Below are 20,238 nucleotides of genomic sequence, written 5' to 3'. Positions count from 1 at the left end.
GGCTTATTGTAAGGATGTTAATGTCTGATGCAATATATACTTGATCAGGACTACAGTGAGCTGGTGGATGGTCAGAAAGAGCCTGCCGGAAATAAAGACAACCTCATCTTCAAGCTCAAACAACGCATTCAGGAAAGAGACAGAGCGTTGGAGGTACTTAAACACACATTTATGAAAGATACAGTATGATTCAAAATCTGTTATTATTTTATTTATTCTTAAATTATGAATTTTTGTCTTTCTTTTATTTAAATTTCTTTATTTGTCTTGATGGTGTTTTAATTATTTTTGTGACACAAAAATGGCCTCATATACACTACTAAGTTTAGGTTTTTAATGTTTTTAAAATAGTCTTTTATGCTCACCAATGCTTCATTTATTTGATTAAAAAAAACAGTAAAAATAGTAATATTGTGAAATAGCATTACAATTTAAAATAACTGCCTATTTTAATATATTTTCAAATATAATTCATTCCTGTTATGGCAAAGCTGAATTTTTCAGTACCATTACTCCAGTCTTCAGTGTCACATGATTCTTCAGAAATCATTCTAATATGCTGATTTGGTGCTTTTTATTATAATTATCATCAGTGTTAAAAACAGCTATTCTGCTTAATATTTTTGTGGAAACTGTGATTTGAAATAGAAATAATTATAAATGCATCCTTGCTGAATAAAAGTATTAATTGAAAGACAAACGTTTGAACAGTAGTCTTTATTTTTATTTTCTTAAAGTTATTATTGTGTATGAAATGTGCAATATCAAACTTTTCCTTGCCTGTCTCAGCGAGCAGTAGACGAGAAATTCACGTGCATGGAACAGAAGGAAGACGAGGTGCGTAAACTGCAACTGCTACTGAGAGAGAAAGAGAGAGACCTGGAGAAACTTCGATGCGTGCTTTCCAACAATGAGGAAACCATCACGGTATTGATGGCACACGAGCATCCTGCTTAAAATTGTGAATACCAGCATTACAATTCATTCAAAACTATTTTGTATGTGCTTATCTTTACAGAGTCTGGAGATGTTGCTGCGTGGCAAAGGTTTAGAGCTGGAGCAGGTGTGTGAGGCCTGGCGCAATGCTCAGGGTGTTCAGCGTGAGAGAGAGGAGTCACACATGCGCAGCCTGAGAGAAAGAGACACTTTAATCAGCCAGCTGCAGACGTCACTGCACACACGCACCAAAGAGGCGGAGGTGACGCACGTTTCAGATATATTGCATATCTATGTTCTTTTCAACTAGCTTCATTCCATCCAACATGCATCTCTGCTCAGGATATGACTGCGGTTCTACTCAGTAAGGTGTCAGTCGGGTCCAGTGAGGTGGCTGAGGAGCTCAACTCTCGGCTGCAGCTGAAGGAGCGCTTGTTCCAGGACCTTCTGTCGGACCGCACCAAACAGACTCAAGAGCATTACTCACAGGTCCAAGACCTGCTGAACACCATCAGCTCAAGAGAGCAGTACATAAAGGTGACACTCTACCACTGATCTCTAAACTTCAGGCATCGCAAAAATCAAATGTATCTCTTGAGCTTTAAATAGCTTTTTAACATGACACTCAATCTCCCAGGATTCTGCAGGGCGTGTGGGTCAGGTAATGTCTGAACAGACCGCTCGATTGCAAGAGCTACGAAGGCAGCTTGGGTCTTCAAACCCTCAGTCAACCGAAGTCGACGCACAGGCGCTTCAGGATGAGCTCCAGTTGACTCTGCGCAGAGAAAGAGAGGCCCAGAACCAGCTTACCGCCCTGCGCTCCACCCTGGCGTCCCACCAAGACCAGGTTTCAGATCTAGAGGCCTTAAGCAGGACTGTGAGCATCAAAGAGGAAATCATCAAGGTTTGTTAGGCTCTGAGTTTAAAATGTGATCGTTTAGTACAGTACGGGTGTATATTTATCAAGGTTTTTTTTTTCAGGACCTGCAGATGCAGTTAGTGGAGCCGTCAGGTTTACCACTGGTAGAGCGACTGACCCAAGAGCTGCAGATGCTGAGAGAGAAGGTGGAACATCAGGAAGCCACCTGCATTAATCACAAGGTTAGTAAAGAGCGTCAACACAAATAACTGAGCTTAAACAAAATGGACTGAATCAGCAAAATATTAAACTGTACAATTTCAGCTTTTTATATATGTACTATATGATTATTGTTTTTTAAGCAGGCTGTTTTGGATCCACTGGTGTCCATGGAAACAGGACATGCTGATTTTGGAGGTGGGGACAGGCTGCAGTTTGGTCTATAATGTGGCTTCTCCCGGGCTGCAGAGGACAAATGATGCTTTGTGCATTTCAATCATGTTCATAATTACTAGATAAGCATGTTCTGAGATTAACAAATGTTTGAAATTATTAATAACTAAAGACTGAATTGTGCTTTTTTTTAGTTAGTTGACGCAACTAGAGCCTCATAAAAACTATTGTAATGGATGCTAACAACATGTTTACTCTTATCTGTGTGCATGAGGATTTTGAACATTTTTTGTTTTTAACAGTGCAATTTGTCCTTGAGCTCGTTTTGTTTATTTTTATGTAAATATTCCATGTAGTTAACTGTGCTTTATTAATTCAAAGAGAAAAACAAAAAACCTTAATATATTAATTTGATTATATTATTTTACTGTCACTGTGTTCACTGTAGAAACTTGTAAAGTGCTGCTGTGTTCATTTAGAATAATGATTTATTCAATAGGTTTAGAGCATAAGTTTAATATATGATAACAAGTGTGTATCTGCATGCAAAATAACAAGAACTGCTGTTTGTCGCATGTCATATACATATTGTTTGCACTTAGTATTGAGCTGAATACAAAATGTCTCTGCCTAACTTATGCCTTTATGGACATTTGAATACGTGTTGTGCTTTCTTAATTAGTTTTCATATTTTTTTCATATGTATGTATCATGATCATTTTGACTCTCAGTAAATTATGTGATGAAATATACTCGAACAGAAAAACACTGGGGTGATGTGGTGAAAACCTGCTTATTCTTTTTAATACTGGGACATATATCGGGCCTTCGGGCTGATCTTTTCTATATCTTTCTCTTCTTTTTCCATTGTTATCCATTTCCCAAAGTCACAAGCACAGTCAATACGGCAAACCAAACACCTTCCCTTTTGTGTGTTTATAACTGATCCATACAGTATATGCAGATAAAATATGTGACCTAGAGATGTTGCTTTCGGATATTACACAACATACACAGCAGAGCTCCTGTGTTGAACACATTCCAGAATAATAATACTGTCAAAAACCAAGGTTCTCAAAACTTATATGATTTATATCAAATCTGTCATGAAATTATGATAACGTCTGCTTATTTATTCTGTACATGAATGCAATACACACCAGCCCTTAGCTCCACTTTGAGCGTTCATAAATTTATAGAGTGTAGCAGCTTTCCTTTTTTAAACGCTCCAATTTTAATATTCAATAAAACTAGATTCTTCTTGTCTATAAACAGCTAAACCTCTTTCCAGAGTACAGTTTCAATTATAGTTACAATATAAGGTGCTGATAAATTTAGAATTATATAGGTCATAACCTTTACACTATTTTCTAATCCTTTTTTAAAGTTATATGAGCTGCAGACAAGATTAATATACCACTTACAATATAGCACTCAAAGCAGGCCTTTTCAATATTCTGTGAACTTGCGCAAAACATATTAACTTGTACAGTAATGGAACGAAACTGGGCAGTGCTGCCACTCAGGAAATGAGTATTTTTATCTATTTGCTCTTGCTCTTCCTGTCTTTCTGCTTGTTTTTGAGTGCATACTGGCCTGGTGAATCTGTTCAAAAGAGTCAAAATGATCCTGGATATGCTTGGTTTGTTAATACGTTTCTAATGAAAGCCCACTAGTAAGACGAGCCTCATTAGAGTATTATGTTTACTAGTCTCCATAGTGACACATGAGACAGTCGGTGCACAGTGTCTATGTGAGTGTGTCTATGTGGGTGTATTTCTGTAGTAACAATGCAACACTTTTTCCTGTAGGTTTCACATCAGATGATGGAGAGCAGGATGATGAAGACTGCAATAGTGAGTTTGCTGACAGTGCCGAAGACGAGGAGCGTTCCAAACTAACTGCTCAGTCTCTGCTCACCATACAGGTATGTCAACACACTCAAAGCTTTATAGTACTGTATGTATTTTAGTCATAGTCATAAATATGTTTTTTATGTATGTCTGAAGATATATAAAGCACATCTGAAACATATTTAAAATTTGATATTGAACTTCAAATATTTAAATCCTAGCTTACTATACTATATTATGTTGCAGCATACAAACATTTATAAAGACTTATACTATACAATAGTATTGGCAAGGCATGTTTATTTATATAGCACATTTCGGTAACACTTTACAATAAGGTTCAGTAGTTAACATTAGTTAATATGAACTAATAATGAACTGCACTTACAAAGTATTTATTTATAAAAAAAACACAAATAAGGAAACAAAAAAAGCTAATTAATCAAAAATTGTATTTTTGTTTAAAAAAAAGTTTATTTCAGTTGACATGAGCTAACAATGAACAATACTTCTACAGCATTTACTAATCTTAGTTGATGTTAATCTCAGTTCGAAATCTGTTGAACTCTTAAAGGGATAGTTCACCCAAAACTTTTTTATCTGCTTACCCCCAGGGCATCCAAGATGTAGGTGTCTTTGTTTCTTCAGTAGAACACAAATTAAGATTTTTAACTCCAACTGTTGCAGTGTGATAGTCGTATAATGCATGTCAATGGGGATATTTTAGAGTATGAGAGCAATGAGAGTAAAAACACATAGACATACGAATCCTTATTAAACCATGCAGCTCGTGGCGACACATTGATGTCTTAAGACACGAAACGATCGGTTTCTGCGAGAAACCGAACAGTATTTATGTTATTTTTTTACCTCTTATCAGACGAATGTCATCTAGTACTCCCAGCGCCATAACTTCCGGTGAATAAGGTCAAAATACTGGCGCGATCAAAGATATATATACGTAGATGCCTCATTCGACCGATCCGCACTGGCACTAATGAGGAATCTATGTATATATCTATGATCACGCTGGTATTTTGCATGTATTTTGACTTTATTCGCCAGAAGTGATGGCACGGGGACAGCTGATACAGAGCCATAGAAAAAAATGAAATACATTTTTAAATATGGATATTTTTCTTACACAAATGCATCGATTTGCCTCAGAAGGCCTTTATTAACACCCCAGAGTCGTTATTTGACGGACAGATGCATTTTTTATGGACTTCAAAAACAGAGCAACTATTACTTCTATTATAATGCTTGGATTAGCCAGAAAATGTTTAATATAACTCAGATTTTATTCGTCTGAAAGAAGAATGTCATATACACCTCGGATGACTTGAGGGTGAGTAAATCATGGGCTAATTTTCATTTTTGGGTGAACTATCCCTTTAACTAACATGAATGTGCAAATTTTTATTTATTAATCGACATTAGCAAAGGTTAATAAATGCTGTAAAAATACATTGCTCATTGTTAGTTCATGTTAATGCATTAATTCATGTTAACAAATTAGTTTTTTTTTTAAGTGTTACCGTAATTTCAATACAACACTTCTATGTTTTGTTTAGTTTGAGTTTTTCAACTAATATTTATACATATTTTTTGTAGATTTAGTTTTGGTTAACGATAACAACACTGTACTATATTCAGTGCTGCATAGATTACTTACAAACTGTAATCCATTTCTGAATACAAATTACATAATGTATATTTTAGTAATCTATTAAATTACACATTTAACTACTTTTTTATTTCTGTTGACTTAACATGTTTATCACATTGATTTGAATAGAATAATCTGTAATCTAATAATATCATAATGATATAAAAATGCAAAGAGAAAGATAATGTATTCTACTCTTTATCAACAATGTGAAGTGCATTAAACATTTGTCAAGGTTTCTCAAACTGGGGTTTGTTTGTGTAGGAACTTCATGAGGTTAGGACATTGATGAAAAGCTAATAATTCATTAAATCATTAAATAAGATGTTAAATTATAAGAAAACTATTTTCAAATAAAACAATCAAAATAAAACACTTACTAACAAATATATTACTTGTTTATACTGTGTGGCCTCTCAATTTTCCATGTAATTATAGCCGGCTAACCAGTGGCTGTTCATGTGAACATTTCCACAAAATTGGAAGACTTTTTGAACATATATAAGCTTTTTTTTTCAGAAAGAAACATTTAAAATGTAAAATTAAGAAGAAAAAAGTGGAAAATCAGTGAATTATGAATAATTTTCTGCCATTTTGTGAATATTAAGTAATTTTATAATCAATTAAAAAGTAACTGTAGTCTGATTATAAGTATTTTCAAATGTAATATATTCTAATTACAAGTATTTAGTTTTAGGAATCTGATTATGTAATCCAGATTACATATAATCAGTTACTATCCAGTACTGACTATATTACACAATAACTGTACTAAACTACAGATGTTACCCCAATCTTCCAAAAGACATCTGCCTGAAGTAAAAAATATCAAAATCCTAGAAAAACCAGGTTAAATCATTTGTTTTCTATTAGACATCAAATGTGGATTGATGCATATGAAATCCATACTTCTGAGTGCACTGTATACAGAGGCTACATAGTTTATTTTGAAGTACTGCACAGGTCTCTGTTTTCCTAATCATAGTCTTTCTCCATTCATAGAGCTGTGATCAGCATAAAGGTCTTAAAGGCTGCCAGGATGCAGTAGCTGAGGGCCCGGGGCTGACAGAGGTCAAGCTACTGGTGGAGCAGAAGAGGGCAGTAGAGAGAGAACTAATGGAGCTCAAGTCCCAGCTGGAAAAGGCTGGGTTCTCCTCTCTCTCTCAGATGAGGTGCAGCCATCCATATGACAAACAAAGTTACAAAGGCTATTTTACAGATAATAAATTAGAAAAAGTGTGACATTCTTATAATGTGTGTGCTCCTGAAACAGGAAAGCTTTCTTCACTCTACGCTCTGAAAATGAGGACCTTAAGAGTATGGTGACAGGAAGAAAACCTCAGAATGACGGAAGGAAGAACACATCAGATAGGTCTGATGGACAACTGGTGGATGCATTTGGTACAGAGGTGAGTTTGACTTTTCATCTGATGCTCAGGCCCGGTTCTACGGGGGTGCTAGAGGGTGCTAAGCACCGTCAAAAGCAAGCAAAAGCACCCTCAGTTTATACTGTAATAATATTGGCGAAACAGATTTGGCAGATTTGCAAATCTATTTACAGCGGGGAGTAATGTAGCCAATCACTAGTTGTTGCTCTCTCGAACACGCTCAAAACGCCAGTTTCTGCGAAACCTCTCATTAACAAAGTCAAGACATGACGTAAAAGATGTATTGTTGACAACTTCATTTTTGTAACGGAACTTGGTGAGATCGATGAACTGACAAAGCAACAGCATTTTAGTGATTGTAGCGATCTTGGCTAACTTTAGAGGCAACAGTCTATAACATTCATTGAATAAAACTATTGTTGCTAAGAGGACCGACGGCCAATTGCATGCAGCAAAGTTTCGGAAGTGACATCTAAATATAAATGCCGCACGAGACAGAAATATCCTCCTGAGACCCAGAATAGAGGTTTAGAATAAGAATAGAGACATTCTTATGAAAATATTATTAGCCATTAATAATATAAAACAAGAAAACAAACAGCACTGGGAGTCTGGAAAAGCACGACACGGCAAGACTTGACAATAACGAAAGTCGGTCACGAGCAAAAGCATTGCACAACATACAACAATGGTCGGACAAACAAGTGAGAAAGAGAGGATCTAATATAGGGGAGAATAATGATGGGAAATAAGCAACAGGTGTAACGGTGAACACAAATGAGAATTATATAATGAGTGGGAGGGGAAAACACCACAAAGACAGCAAAACACCTGGCCAACTAGTCAACACAGACCATGTGCGCAAGAAAAACAAAGCACACAAAACACGGAGACAAAAGACAAAACAGAATCAGACCAAAGTCATTACAAGTAACGCTTTAAAGCAATGAAAAGGCAGACTAATAGATTTATAGACATTTTGTAGCCAATAATTCCAATTATTGGTAATAGTGATGACTTGTAAATAAATAATCATACATTTCTCACTTTACACTGCTATGGTGGAGCCGTTGCTTAGCCTATCTGCTCTTTACTAGAGCTCCCTCAGTGATTTGATTCTGGAACCGGGCCTGCTGAGGCTAAATATTGTCAGTGGGTTTTTGGTGCTAACTTGCATGCATATTTGTGTTTCAGCCTAATAAAAAGGATTCGGTGTGTCTGAAGTCTGACCTTGAGCAGGTCCAGCAGGAGAGCAGAGAGCTTCAGGAGAGACTCATGGTGTCAGAGGCCACGGTTCAAGCTCAAGCCGAACAACTCAAAGATTACAGAGACCTGCTCAGTGAGTGTAAACAGAACATCATCAATTAAACTGCTGACAGACATGTTTGTTAAGAAGGGTTTTTTGCGCATATTGCCAGGCCCACACGAAATCTGCACCCGCAGATTGTAGTGCCTGTCATTGAGAAGCATACACAACCTGCACGTGCACGTGCACGATTGTGAGGGGTAGTAGGCTGCGCTGATTGACGTAACTGATTTTTTTAGTGAGAGAGTGATATTTTAAAATTTACCACGGAAGAGTTGAGGAAATGTCATTTTTCTGGAAAAATTACTTATTTATAGCAATTAAAAGTAGTTAATTTATTTACTTTTGTATCTATTGTTGAATGATATGAAATTATTGAATGATTTGTGTATAATACAATTGATAAAACAATATTTTCTCCATCTTTTAGTGGATGTACTATAAGAGAGATCTAGCTTTGTTTAAAAACACATTGTTCTATTTGGATTTGGAAACCTTAAATAAAAGTTAAGAAGTGAATATTTAATATTTTATTTGTAATGTTTTCAGTTCCAATACTCTTAGATCTTTTTAACACATTTAAAACCATTCTGCATAGTTACGCAGATTTTTTCCAAAAATACAGCGCAGAAATCACCAAAAAGTCAGCAGATTGAAAAGTCTTCAGATTGAAGAAAGTCAGAATGTCATTTTGCGAACGCACTCTTTTTCGTAAAAATGCAATACATAACAAATGTATGTAAAACAAACATTTAATTACAATATTTCAAATAGGTTTTTTTTGTTGTTAAATGGTGATACATTTAAATTAAATATCAAATGTTAGAATATTTGGTTTCATTTTACACTTTTTTTTTCAACTAAAATATTTTTGTAGGCTAAAATTAGATATCATTTAAAGAGAACTAACTAAAATGAATAAATCTGACATCATACGATAATAATGTAAAGGGTATTTTTGTCATAAGTCTATGATTATTACAATATGAATATTAACACTTACAAAGCATTAAATGAAAGGTTTGTCTTGTCATTCATTTAGCGGAAACATCAGTACAGCAGGACAATAAGCAGGTCCAGGTGGACATCCAGGATCTGGGTTATGAAACATGTGGCCGCAGTGAGAATGAGGCAGAGAGAGAAGACACCAGCAGCCCAGGTAATCTCATTTGGTGTTACCACTAGGGGGCATTAATAAGTTAAAGTCATGAACTTATTTTTACTTTCTGAACACAGTATCAAAATGTACATCTTGCTCTGCTGCAGAGTTTGATGATCTGGAGCTGTGCACATCTCTCACCTATCGTGATGGCAGCTCTCAGTGGTGGGGTGGTCCCAACTCACTGAACTCTGGGAAGACTGAACATGACGTGACGTACCTGCAGCAGCTGGTTGAGGACATGCGCGGTCAGCTCTCCCGATCTCAGGCTCTGATCCGTAGCTTGCAGGCCCAAACGCGTGATCAAACTCCTCGTAAGGTCAACTGGGGCTTGGATAACTCTGAGGCACAGAGTACAGCTGAGGAGGACGAGGGCTGGCAGTCGTCTGACGGCTTCGGTTCTCTCCCCCGCCAGCCCAAGCAAGACCGAGAGCTGCAGGAGCTCGTCTCCCGTGTGACATCACTGGAGGAGCAGCTCAGGAAGGGTAAAGGTCATGCAGAAGATGGCAAGGCTGTGAACTGGCCGGGGTGAGTTCATTTATGTAATGCTCTTGCAGGACAGCAAACTATATACAACATTTTGAAATTTGAAGTTTACATATAAATTGAATGTAAATTCAAATAAATGTAACATTAAAATTGCAATGAATCACTTTTAATTAGCAATTATGCAATACAAAAAATTACATTTAATTTATATTGCCTTTTTATTGAAATTTGTGTATATAAACATATACACACACACACACACACACACACACACACACACATATAGTAGTTTTATTCAAGTTTAAGATTGTAATTATATAAAATATAAATAAATGTATGATTAATCTCAATTAATCACTTGTAATTAGTGATTAATTCTTTAATATTTTTCAAAATATAACATTTTATAAATATATATTAGGATGTGTTGCGATATATACTATATTGTGATTATTTCTTGAATTAATCATTTAATCCATTTATTTGAATATCAATTGATTGCACTAAAAGTTCACAATTGAAGTAATACTGATGCATAAATGCTCCTCTCATTCTCCCTGCAGTAAGTTTGACACGCTGATCCAAGCGCAGGCCCGTGAGCTGTCTCACCTGCGTCAGAGGATGCGGGAGGGCCATGGCGTGTGCCATATTCTGACCCAGCACTTGGGAGACACCACCAAGGCCTTTGAAGAGCTGCTGCGCTCCAATGACATCGATTACTACATGGGACAGAGCTTCAGAGACCAGCTCTCTCAGAGCATCTCCCTCGCCCAGAGAGTCAGCACCAAGATCAGCGGCCGTGAGTGATACCTGCATACTTACCCATACACACCTGACAGTATCTCTAAATGCCTTTCTGTAACAAAAGCATTTCATTTTTTTTTATCAATACAGGGGATCACTCTGAAGTCCCAGATGATAAATCAGGCCATGAGCTTCTCGCAATACGGTGAGTCAACTGAACATATTATTGAATCCACCTTGTCATTATACCGCTTGAGAACTGAATCGGGTTTGCTGTCAGTACACCAAATCAGCCAGAACATGTGATGGGCACAGCACATGGGCCATATTGATTTGTTTAGATTTGTTTCATATTGACTGAATGTACTGACACAAATTTGAGTTTAAACTCCCAATAAAGAGTGTCTTAGCTCAGCATTTTTTCCTCAGGAAAAGTCTAATTGCTTGCAGTACATTAAAAGTATTTTTTTGTGAGTTCATAAAGGAGAGCAGATTGTTATGTAATGGTCAATTTAGGTAGTGCATGCATTTGGTGGAATGACCAAAGAGCATTTTAGGCATCCTATTGACTTGGACACCAGCTGTGATGAGTTTTCACCCAGTAAGCATCATGGAAATGTTTGGTCTGTGCTGGATGGATCAATGTGAGAGATTATTTCAGTAATGAGACTTGATCAAGTCAGTGACTGGCATTTGAATCCTAAAAACATCCTCAGTTTTTTTATGTGTTAAATTGCATATTAATGCATTTTTGTCACTGCAAGTGTATTATCTGTCCATATAAATACAAAGAATTTAAAAAAAAGTTGGATGAGTGAATCAGGCTTTAAAGGGCTATTTGGGGATGAGGAAAAAGTTTGTAAAAACATAGTTATGGTTTATCCAGTTACAGAGGAAATAAATATCTGGAATAGATTACCTTTTAAATGTAGGTTTTAAATTTAAAGCTTGTACAAAACGAATAGATTATTTTGGTAAAAAAGTGTATTTTTTCTGATGCATTACCAACATGATTGCAAGTTGGTAAAGAAATAACATTTAGCCAGTTTTACATTTAAAACAGGTTGTTTTAAGGTATTTGATTTTGGCAGTCTTTTTTTGTTTTGTTCCAGTTTCTCTTTTCTTTCATAATCTCTTCCCCTACACCTCCATCTGTAACTCACTTATTTCATTCTACTCTTTCGCGAGCACTGAAGTGGACTTATTTGACTTTGCCCGCAGGCCATTTAAGCGATGCTGTACACTAATGCTAATGTGAACTGTCAGAAGCTTGCCACATAATGTCACCGCTAGTTCTAGGGCATCTCTGAAATGTTTAGAACTCATGGGACATTTTAACGGAATTCATGCCCCCATTCCCCTACAGGAGATGACCCTTATTTTTCTTTCCCTTACACCATCATGCATTGTGTTGAGCGGTTGTCAGCGGGTGAGCGTGCATGAGCTGGGTAGATCTGCACTGTCTGCCTGTGAACAGAATCATCAGGGTTTTTTTACTGAATGCAATGGCAGAGAGATGGATTTCTTAAGCATTTTTTTTTTCAGTATATTTTTTAAATATTAATATTTTTGAAGTTTCTGACGGATTCTGACATCTAGACGGATTGACCTGATTATGAGAAGGACCTGGCCGTTGCTCTCATCTCTGGTGAAATTGGGTTCTCCTGCATCCTTTAAAATTTTTGTGTGTGTTTCTATGTGTAGCCCACTGTGTCTGGAGGCACATCAAGTCACCCAATGCTGGGATTGATTGGTTTGCTGGATGGGTTAGTGGAAGAGAATAGAGAGACAACCACTAGACATCAGATAATTTTTTTAATACCAGAAGTGAACAAGATTCAGTTGTGTTGATGGGTTTCGCACATTACATTTTCCAACCTACAAAAATATATAGATTTTCTTGCACTACTTATTCAGTGGTGCCACAACACTGCTACTGTATTTACGGCGTGTAAAAATACAGTGGGACCAGTGTGCACTGATTTCGGAATGATTGAATCTTATATACAGATTCTTTTTAGTGAATCAAAACTATACAGTATAGTCTGATTCGCAAATAAATGACTCTTATAAGTTGATTCTTTGTAATGATTTTAAAACATGCAGCGCAATCAGTATAATCCGACCAATGTATTCCGATTTTCCGTGAATCAAACACGTACACGTAATCAGTGTAGTCTGATTCCTGAATGAATGACATTGAGTCAGTTTGTTCAGTGAATCAATCATTTTACTTTACAACTAACGGTGAGACTTAGGGTACACGTCAACGATGTACTAAAAAGGGAAAAGTTTTAGCATTTTTCGCGTACAGACAACCACAACATCAAAACGAACGTATTAAAACACTGTATTATACATGCCACTCCAGTAGTTGGCAATGTCACTTTGTAGAGAAACACTTTGTGCCTATAGACTCTCTGAACACGTAATACGCATGCGCATGGCGTCACCATTTTCACAAATTCGATTGTAGTTCACATGGAGACGTTAAATTTGCACTTTGAATCCCGTTTTCAAAAGTTTGCGCTTTCAGGCCCACAAAACGCAGTTATCATGTAAATGAACGGTCAAAATATAAAACATTTTTAGTTGAAAACGGTGTGGCGTAAACGGCCCCTTAAATAAGTGTAGCTACTTACTGGTTGTTCAAATGACAATGTGTAGTTAATATTGATGAACATTATTAGTAAATGACTGGAATATGTATATTGTCAAGAGGAATCGGAACCAAAAAGTTCTTAATGATTCCCATCCCTACTGTAGCAAACCATAAAACATTTCTAAGGGACCATTTAACCAGTGATACAATTCACTTCTTGCATCACAGTGGATCTGTTGTCTTCCTAATGGCTTTAATTGCAGGTTAGAGCCATCTTTGTCGATCTGGTAGTGCATGTCACCTCCTCGTCCCTTATTTCCTTTGTAGCTCTGTCATAATGGAAGCTCACAGCCAGAAAGGGATGATCTCCAGTGTGTAATCTCCTTCTGGAAATGTCTCTGTTTGTCTCTAATATTGCAGCCTTTAATGAGGTGAAAGAGAGTGAAAGGGTGCGCAGATGGCCAACCAGATGCACGGCTGGACTTAACCCTATTTTGTTGCCAGTCGGCTCATTTAGCTAGAGCTTGTAATTGAGTGAAAACGGAGGGGATTTGCATTGGTTTGATGTCCTAAGTGTTTTATGTGTGTTTTCGTGTCCTCTCAAGAACATTTGCCCTGGGACAGAGCTGTCACATGGTTGGTAGCTGTGCTGTGACCACCCGTCTCTGGATTGGGTGTTGACTTCAGCGCTAATCAGGTTAAGTTATTAAAACCTCATGAGTGAAATAGGTCAGAGGCAGCTAAAGCTGACAGAGAAAAAGAGGGCAAGGAAGATGAGAAGACGGTGGATGGAGAAGACCACTTGCTTGGCTGTGTGAAAGAAGAGTGTGACTGAATGCCAGAAGAGGAGGGACAACATATGACCGTATTTTCATCATTCATTTGGATGGTTACAGAGACACAAAACCATACAGAGATAAGAAGAAACCGTTACCAAAAGCAATGCTGTGATGATTTACAAGAAACGATTTTTTACATTTTATTTACAAGCATTTAATAGTCTGGATATGCTTCATGTTTGTTTATCGCAACACAGATTTGTCTCGTTTGACTGAAGCACCCTGTTTATGCACAGAGGAACACATCAGCCCAACGGCAAGGACCACACATACACGCACACTTCACCATGAGGGTTTGTTGTGTTTGAGAGCTCACAGGGAAGGACGTTACGTTTCAGGAAGAGACTCTGATTACCCTTTTCCTCTTTTGGGAATAAATAGAACAGCACTGGTCTCTGAGAAGAAGGACTTACTGGACATTCCACATCAGTGGCTTTTGTTTCTTTGAAATTGAGACTTCAGGACATTCAGGTTGGCTTTGTGATTACTAGTTCCTCTAGGATGTGTTTGATCTGTTCCTGTTGTCCAGCAAGGACTTGAAAAAGAAGAAAAGTTTGGGTGGATGTCACAACAGTTGGTATTTTTGCATATGTGGATGTATTAAAACTCTCTGTTGAGTTTGGGAATAAACATATCAGTCTCTTAGCATTTAGTGTAATCTCAGGATTTGTGTTGCTCTTCACCTAACTGCCTGCTGGAGAATTCCCAACTCCTCCCCCATCACTACTCTCAATCTGGGCAAACCCCCCTTCCTTCATCACACGAATGATCGCAGCCCAGTTACCACGGAGACCCGGTTGACAGGCGCTACTCTGGCTGCCGGTCCTGCAGCTCCTGATCTGCTCCTCTGTGTTTCCCAGCCAGCCGTGAGTTTGGAAAGTCAGGATGAAGTGGCAGTGCCCGGGCCTCAAGGGAGCATAAAGGGCCAGGCTGGTCGGGGGGCCATGGCTCCGCTTTGGAAGAACATGCTGTCCAAAAGCAGCCCCCTGTACCGTGACTCCCTCTTCTCCTTCTCTCTGTGGGAATGGCAGGTGCAGAAGAGAGAGTTGGCTATTATCAAGAAGCAGACAGAAAGAGAGAGAAGAACCTTGCACAGACAGATTGAGAAGTAAGAGCGTCAAGGTGTTTTACAGGTGTAAATAATGCTGTAAACTTAAAACTATTCAAACCAACATTTGTGTTTGTGTACTCTACAGTTCAAAAGTTTGGGGGTGGTACTATTTTTTTACGTTTTTGAAAGTCTCTTATGCTTACCACGGCATTGATTTAATCAAAAATGTAGTAAAATATCAATTAAATATATTACAGTATTAAATACGTTTTTTTTCACATGATCCTTTTTAAATCATTCTAATATGCTGATTTCGTGCTCAAGAAACATTTCTTATTATTATCATCAATATATAAACATGTGCTGCATAATATTTTTTGTAAACAAAAAGCAGTGGAAACCTACAATTTTTAGAAAGTTCAAAAGAACTGCATTTTTTTTTCAATTGGAAATATTTGCAACATTACATAAATGTCTTAACTTTCACTTTTGATCAATTTAATGCATCCTTGCTGAATAGAAGCAAGAAAAAACTTTTTAATGTGTTTTTTTTTTTTGGGTTTTCTATTTGGTGCCTATGTAGAGTGTCCAGTCTTTTATGGGGTTCCATTTCTGTAAGAATGTTGTCTCGGAAGACAGGTGCCTATGTAGACAATAAGGCAGCTTAGGTCTTTAGCTTCTGGAAAAATTACTAAAGTTCCTAGATAGAAAAGAAGAAACAGCAATTGTATACTTGTTCTTCATTTTGTATTGTAGAGGGCAATTCACATTGTGCCGACAGATGGCAATAGACACTTCATCGGGTTTTGTCAGATCAGCGTGTTACCCATGTCGGCGTCTGTTGCTGTCTGTCGGAGTGAGTTTTTGCCAATTGAACATGTTGAATCAGCGGTTGACGGGTCGTGTCTGAGAGGTGACGTAATGTAATCTGGTGATTGTCCATGTTGGTCTGTGTCTGTCGGTGCAGTGTGAAATGACCTTAATGATTTTTTTAAATATATTTTGTAGGAAATAACTGTTGGTGTTGTTAAACTTGCATATAATTGTCTTTGCATATAATTGAAAGTTAAATGATTTTGAGAAGGAGCATGTGAGAGAGAGATGGCATACATTGTGTAACTAACTGTGTGTGTGTGATCTGGGTGTTTTTTATTTTATTTTATTATGATGATAGCTATGGAAAGTCCCAACAAAATGTGCGTGTGTTTGTGTTTGGTAAAGATAAACCCTACATTATGGGGACAAAATGTCCCCACAAAGATGGCAATATCCAAAATCCTTGACCTTGTGGGGACATTTTTGGCTCTCACAAGGAAAACAGATATAAATCCTACTAATGTTTCCTAAAAATGCAGAAGGTTTTCTGTGATGGTAGGTTTAGGTTATAGAATATATTGTTTGTGCAGTGTAAAAATCATTATGTCTATGGAAAATCCTCATCAAACATGGAAACCTAACTGTGTGTATGTGTATGTGTGTACATGTTTTCCCTGTGGGGACTTCAACCTGAATGCACACAGACAGACTCACGGGGACTCGTGTCCCCATGGGGAAGCAAGCTTATAAATCATACAGAATGAGTTTTTTTGAACATGTAAAAATGTAGAAAGTTTTCTGTGATGGGGTTTAGAGGTAGGGTTAGTGTAAGGGGATAGAATATACAGTTGAGTACAAAAAACGTTACGTCTATGGAGAGTCCCCACAAAGATAATAAACCAGACGTGTGTGTGTGTGTGTGTGTGTGTGTGTGTGTGTGTGTGTGTGTGTGTGTGTGTGTGTGTGTGTGTGTGTGTGTGTGTGTGTGTGTGTGTGTGTGTGTGTGTGTGTGTGTGTGTGTGTGTGTGTGTGTGTGTGTGTGTGTGTGTGTGTGTGTGTGTGTGTGTGTGTGTGTGTGTGTGTGTGTGTGTGTGTGTGTGTGTGTGTGTGTGTGTGTGTGTGTGTGTGTGTGTGTGTGTGTGTGTGTGTGTGTGTGTGTGTGTGTGTGTGTGTGTGTGTGTGTGTGTGTGTGTGTGTGTGTGTGTGTGTGTGTGTGTGTGTGTGTGTGTGTGTGTGTGTGTGTGTGTGTGTGTGTGTGTGTGTGTGTGTGTGTGTGTGTGTGTGTGTGTGTGTGTGTGTGTGTGTGTGTGTGTGTGTGTGTGTGTGTGTTTTGGCCCTGACAGAATAAAAACAGGTCCTAATTAATCCAGCTTGGAACAAATTGTAGGTACAACATTAGCCTAATGCCCTACATGCGGGACACACCTGGCACGTGCCAAACAAAATATGGTGGCAATTTGCATGTACAACACGCTTAATTTGAATCCACATAAGCATAATAAACCTAAAACTCACTTTTATCAGAACCTGACATTTACATTTATTTGTTTAGAAAATTTGACTTACAGAAGAGAAGAAGCATGACACAATCGCTTCATAATACTGTATGTGTGTGGCACCTTAAAAAGAGTAATCGTAAGCGGGAAATAGCAGAAGCATTTACTTGTGTATGGAATGAAAAGTGAGAATGCTTATTTTGTTTATAGTCTGAGAATATAGTTTTAATTTCTTGTTCGCAGATTGTGCTCAATGTTTATGTTTTTGTCCTAACCATCACAACTAGCCACAACTGCAACAAGCAACAGGATATTTTGATGATTACGTGGTTTCTATTTCTGCAGCTGTGATATGTGATTGGTCCAAAGTCACTGCTCCACATAACTACATTAAACATAAAATAGCTTCTGAGTGGCTTACAGACATAGTGGTCCCTCACTGTCATCTCACGGCGGACGATTAGCTCAATATTATATACTACCTATGCAAAATGTCATTTTTGTCTGTTCTCAGGCTGAGTAAGGAGCTACAACAGAAAGACAAACTCATCGAGTCCCTACGCTCTAAACTTGACCAGCAACAACCACGATCGGATACGCCTACTAGCAGCCACGCCCTCTCTGTGGTCACAGACCAATCAGACAGGACCTCTTTTGTGTCCGATGACCACGGCTCAACCAATGAGGATCTAGAGCTGTGCTCCGAACTAGATGCTGCCAGTGAATATGGCCAAGAGGAGGCAGCAAGAAGTGCCACAGGTTGTTTGTCATTATTATCATCATATTTGTACCGTGCATTATGTTTTCCCCACTTTATCATATTCAGGTTAGCTTCTCATCCACCTCTTTTCATTGTCCATCTATTTTGTTTCAGATTCACACAATCATAGAGGCTCAGCCTCATTACATCCATCCAATCCTCCATCTATTACTTCCTCTCACAGCCACCAGTCATCCAACACCTGTCCCAGCATGCACTGCACACCACACAGGCCAATGGAAACCCAGGCACAGACAGGTAGGAAGAGTGAGAGGGTACCAAATCACACATGCCCTTTTTAGTATCTCTCATTACAATGTTATTTTATCACTATGTACACTACCTTTCAAAATTCTGGGTTCAGTATGATTTTTTTTTTAAAGAAGAAGAAATTAATACATTTAATTAGCAAGGATGCATTAAATACAGTAAAGACATTTATAATGTTACAAAAGGTTTTAATTTCCAATTAATGTTGTTCTTTTGACATTTTTATGTATCAATGTTTCCACAAAAATACTATGCAATGTTTTCAACATTGATAATAATAAGAAATATTTCTCAAGCACCAAATCAGCATATTAGAATGATTTTTGAAGGATCATGTGACATTAAAAAAATCATACCTAAAAAAAGACCCAACACTTTTGAACGGTAGTGTATTGTTTTGAATTAATACTAAATGAAAGGTTTGTTCTATAGACCAGCAAATGTTTCACCCAATGAAGTATCTGTAGCTCTTTCTCTATGTGTCCTCCCATCAGGCCTTTCTACTGTACCTCTGTCCAGCTCCATTTCTTTCTCCACCTCCCTCCACTGTCCTCAAATGTCCTCTCCATCTGTGTTTGACCCTCAAACTCATCCCTTGAGAACCCGTCACCCTTATGGTGGGGGATTCTCACTGGCAGAGGTTCAACAAGAGCTTCAAATGCTCCAGAAACAGCTTGGAAACAGTGAGCCTGCATCCGAGTGTGTGTGGCACTGAATAATTCATACTAATTCCATCACTGAATCAATATAGGCATGACTTGAACTCTTAACAAGAATAATGCTTTTTTTCCAAATAGAAAATCAAACAACTTTTTGTCAATCAAACTTGAGAATGTATTGATGCATTATGCAATCATTGAATATTTACTCACTAATACGTATGCAAAAAAAAAAATTCTTAATCTCTATTTTTCCAATAAAAATATCTAAATCCTCTATGAATTGAAGAAATGGTGTAAGATAATATATCCTCTAAAAATAAGACTTTATTTTGAATTCAAATAGTTTATCTTACCTTGTTGACATGATTTTGTTTTCTTGTTATAAGCATAGACCTCATTACATTCGTTTAGATGTGTGCCTTAAACAAGGAATTATTTATTAATGGGCTAATAAAAATGTATTGCATGCGAAATTGTATTTCTCACTGTGAGGTAGCTTCTCTCACATTTGCATCTTCTAAGTTCATGCTACCCATCTTTTTATTTAATTTTTTAACCCGCATTTGTAATACAATTATGTTTCGGTGTACACTACCGTTCAAAAGTTTGGGGTTAGTAAGATTTTTTTGAATACTTTTATTCAGCAAGGATGCATTAAATTGATCATAAGTAAACCGCAAAGTCTTTTACATTGTTATAAACAAAAATATTAAGCAGCAAAACTGTTTCCAACATTCATAATAAGGAATGTTTCAGTAAATCAGCATATTAGAATGATTTCTGAAGGATCATGTGACTAAAGACTGGAGTAATGATGCTGAAAATTACATTTAAACATATATTAAAATAGGAAACAGTTATTTTCTCATATTCAATAATATTTCTCTGTTTTTAATGTATTTTTGTTCAAATAAATGCAGCCTTGGTGAGCACCTGAGACTTATTT

The 20,238-nt window shown here is 37.3% G+C and overlaps 1 protein-coding gene across 13 annotated transcripts in view; it reads left to right on the top strand.

Annotated features, from left to right (window-relative positions):
• pde4dip (phosphodiesterase 4D interacting protein) overlaps positions 1-20,238 on the top strand; it is an 81,874-nt gene that overhangs the window by 49,762 nt on the left and 11,874 nt on the right. For 6 of the 13 annotated variants that reach the window (XM_079831729.1, XM_079831740.1, XM_079831734.1 and 3 more), the window contains 18 exons: positions 49-153; positions 790-927; positions 1,019-1,198; positions 1,279-1,473; positions 1,574-1,840; positions 1,918-2,037; positions 2,158-2,212; positions 4,000-4,115; positions 6,713-6,882; positions 6,984-7,119; positions 8,293-8,437; positions 9,447-9,563; positions 9,671-10,091; positions 10,616-10,851; positions 10,947-11,001; positions 18,115-18,359; positions 18,475-18,618; positions 19,125-19,313. In XM_079831729.1, coding sequence (XP_079687855.1) covers positions 49-153; positions 790-927; positions 1,019-1,198; positions 1,279-1,473; positions 1,574-1,840; positions 1,918-2,037; positions 2,158-2,212; positions 4,000-4,115; positions 6,713-6,882; positions 6,984-7,119; positions 8,293-8,437; positions 9,447-9,563; positions 9,671-10,091; positions 10,616-10,851; positions 10,947-11,001; positions 18,115-18,359; positions 18,475-18,618; positions 19,125-19,313 — 3,034 coding nt within the window. The remainder of the gene's footprint in view (positions 1-48; positions 154-789; positions 928-1,018; positions 1,199-1,278; positions 1,474-1,573; positions 1,841-1,917; positions 2,038-2,157; positions 2,213-3,999; positions 4,116-6,712; positions 6,883-6,983; positions 7,120-8,292; positions 8,438-9,446; positions 9,564-9,670; positions 10,092-10,615; positions 10,852-10,946; positions 11,002-18,114; positions 18,360-18,474; positions 18,619-19,124; positions 19,314-20,238) is intronic. The other 7 variants (XM_079831737.1, XM_079831736.1, XM_079831732.1 and 4 more) reach the window with 2 other exon arrangements.

Source organism: Gobio gobio (genome assembly GCF_949357685.1).
Source record: "Gobio gobio genome assembly, chromosome: 12".
Classification (NCBI taxonomy): Eukaryota; Metazoa; Chordata; class Actinopteri; order Cypriniformes; family Gobionidae; genus Gobio; species Gobio gobio.
This window is presented reverse-complemented; position numbering and strand designations above follow the sequence as displayed.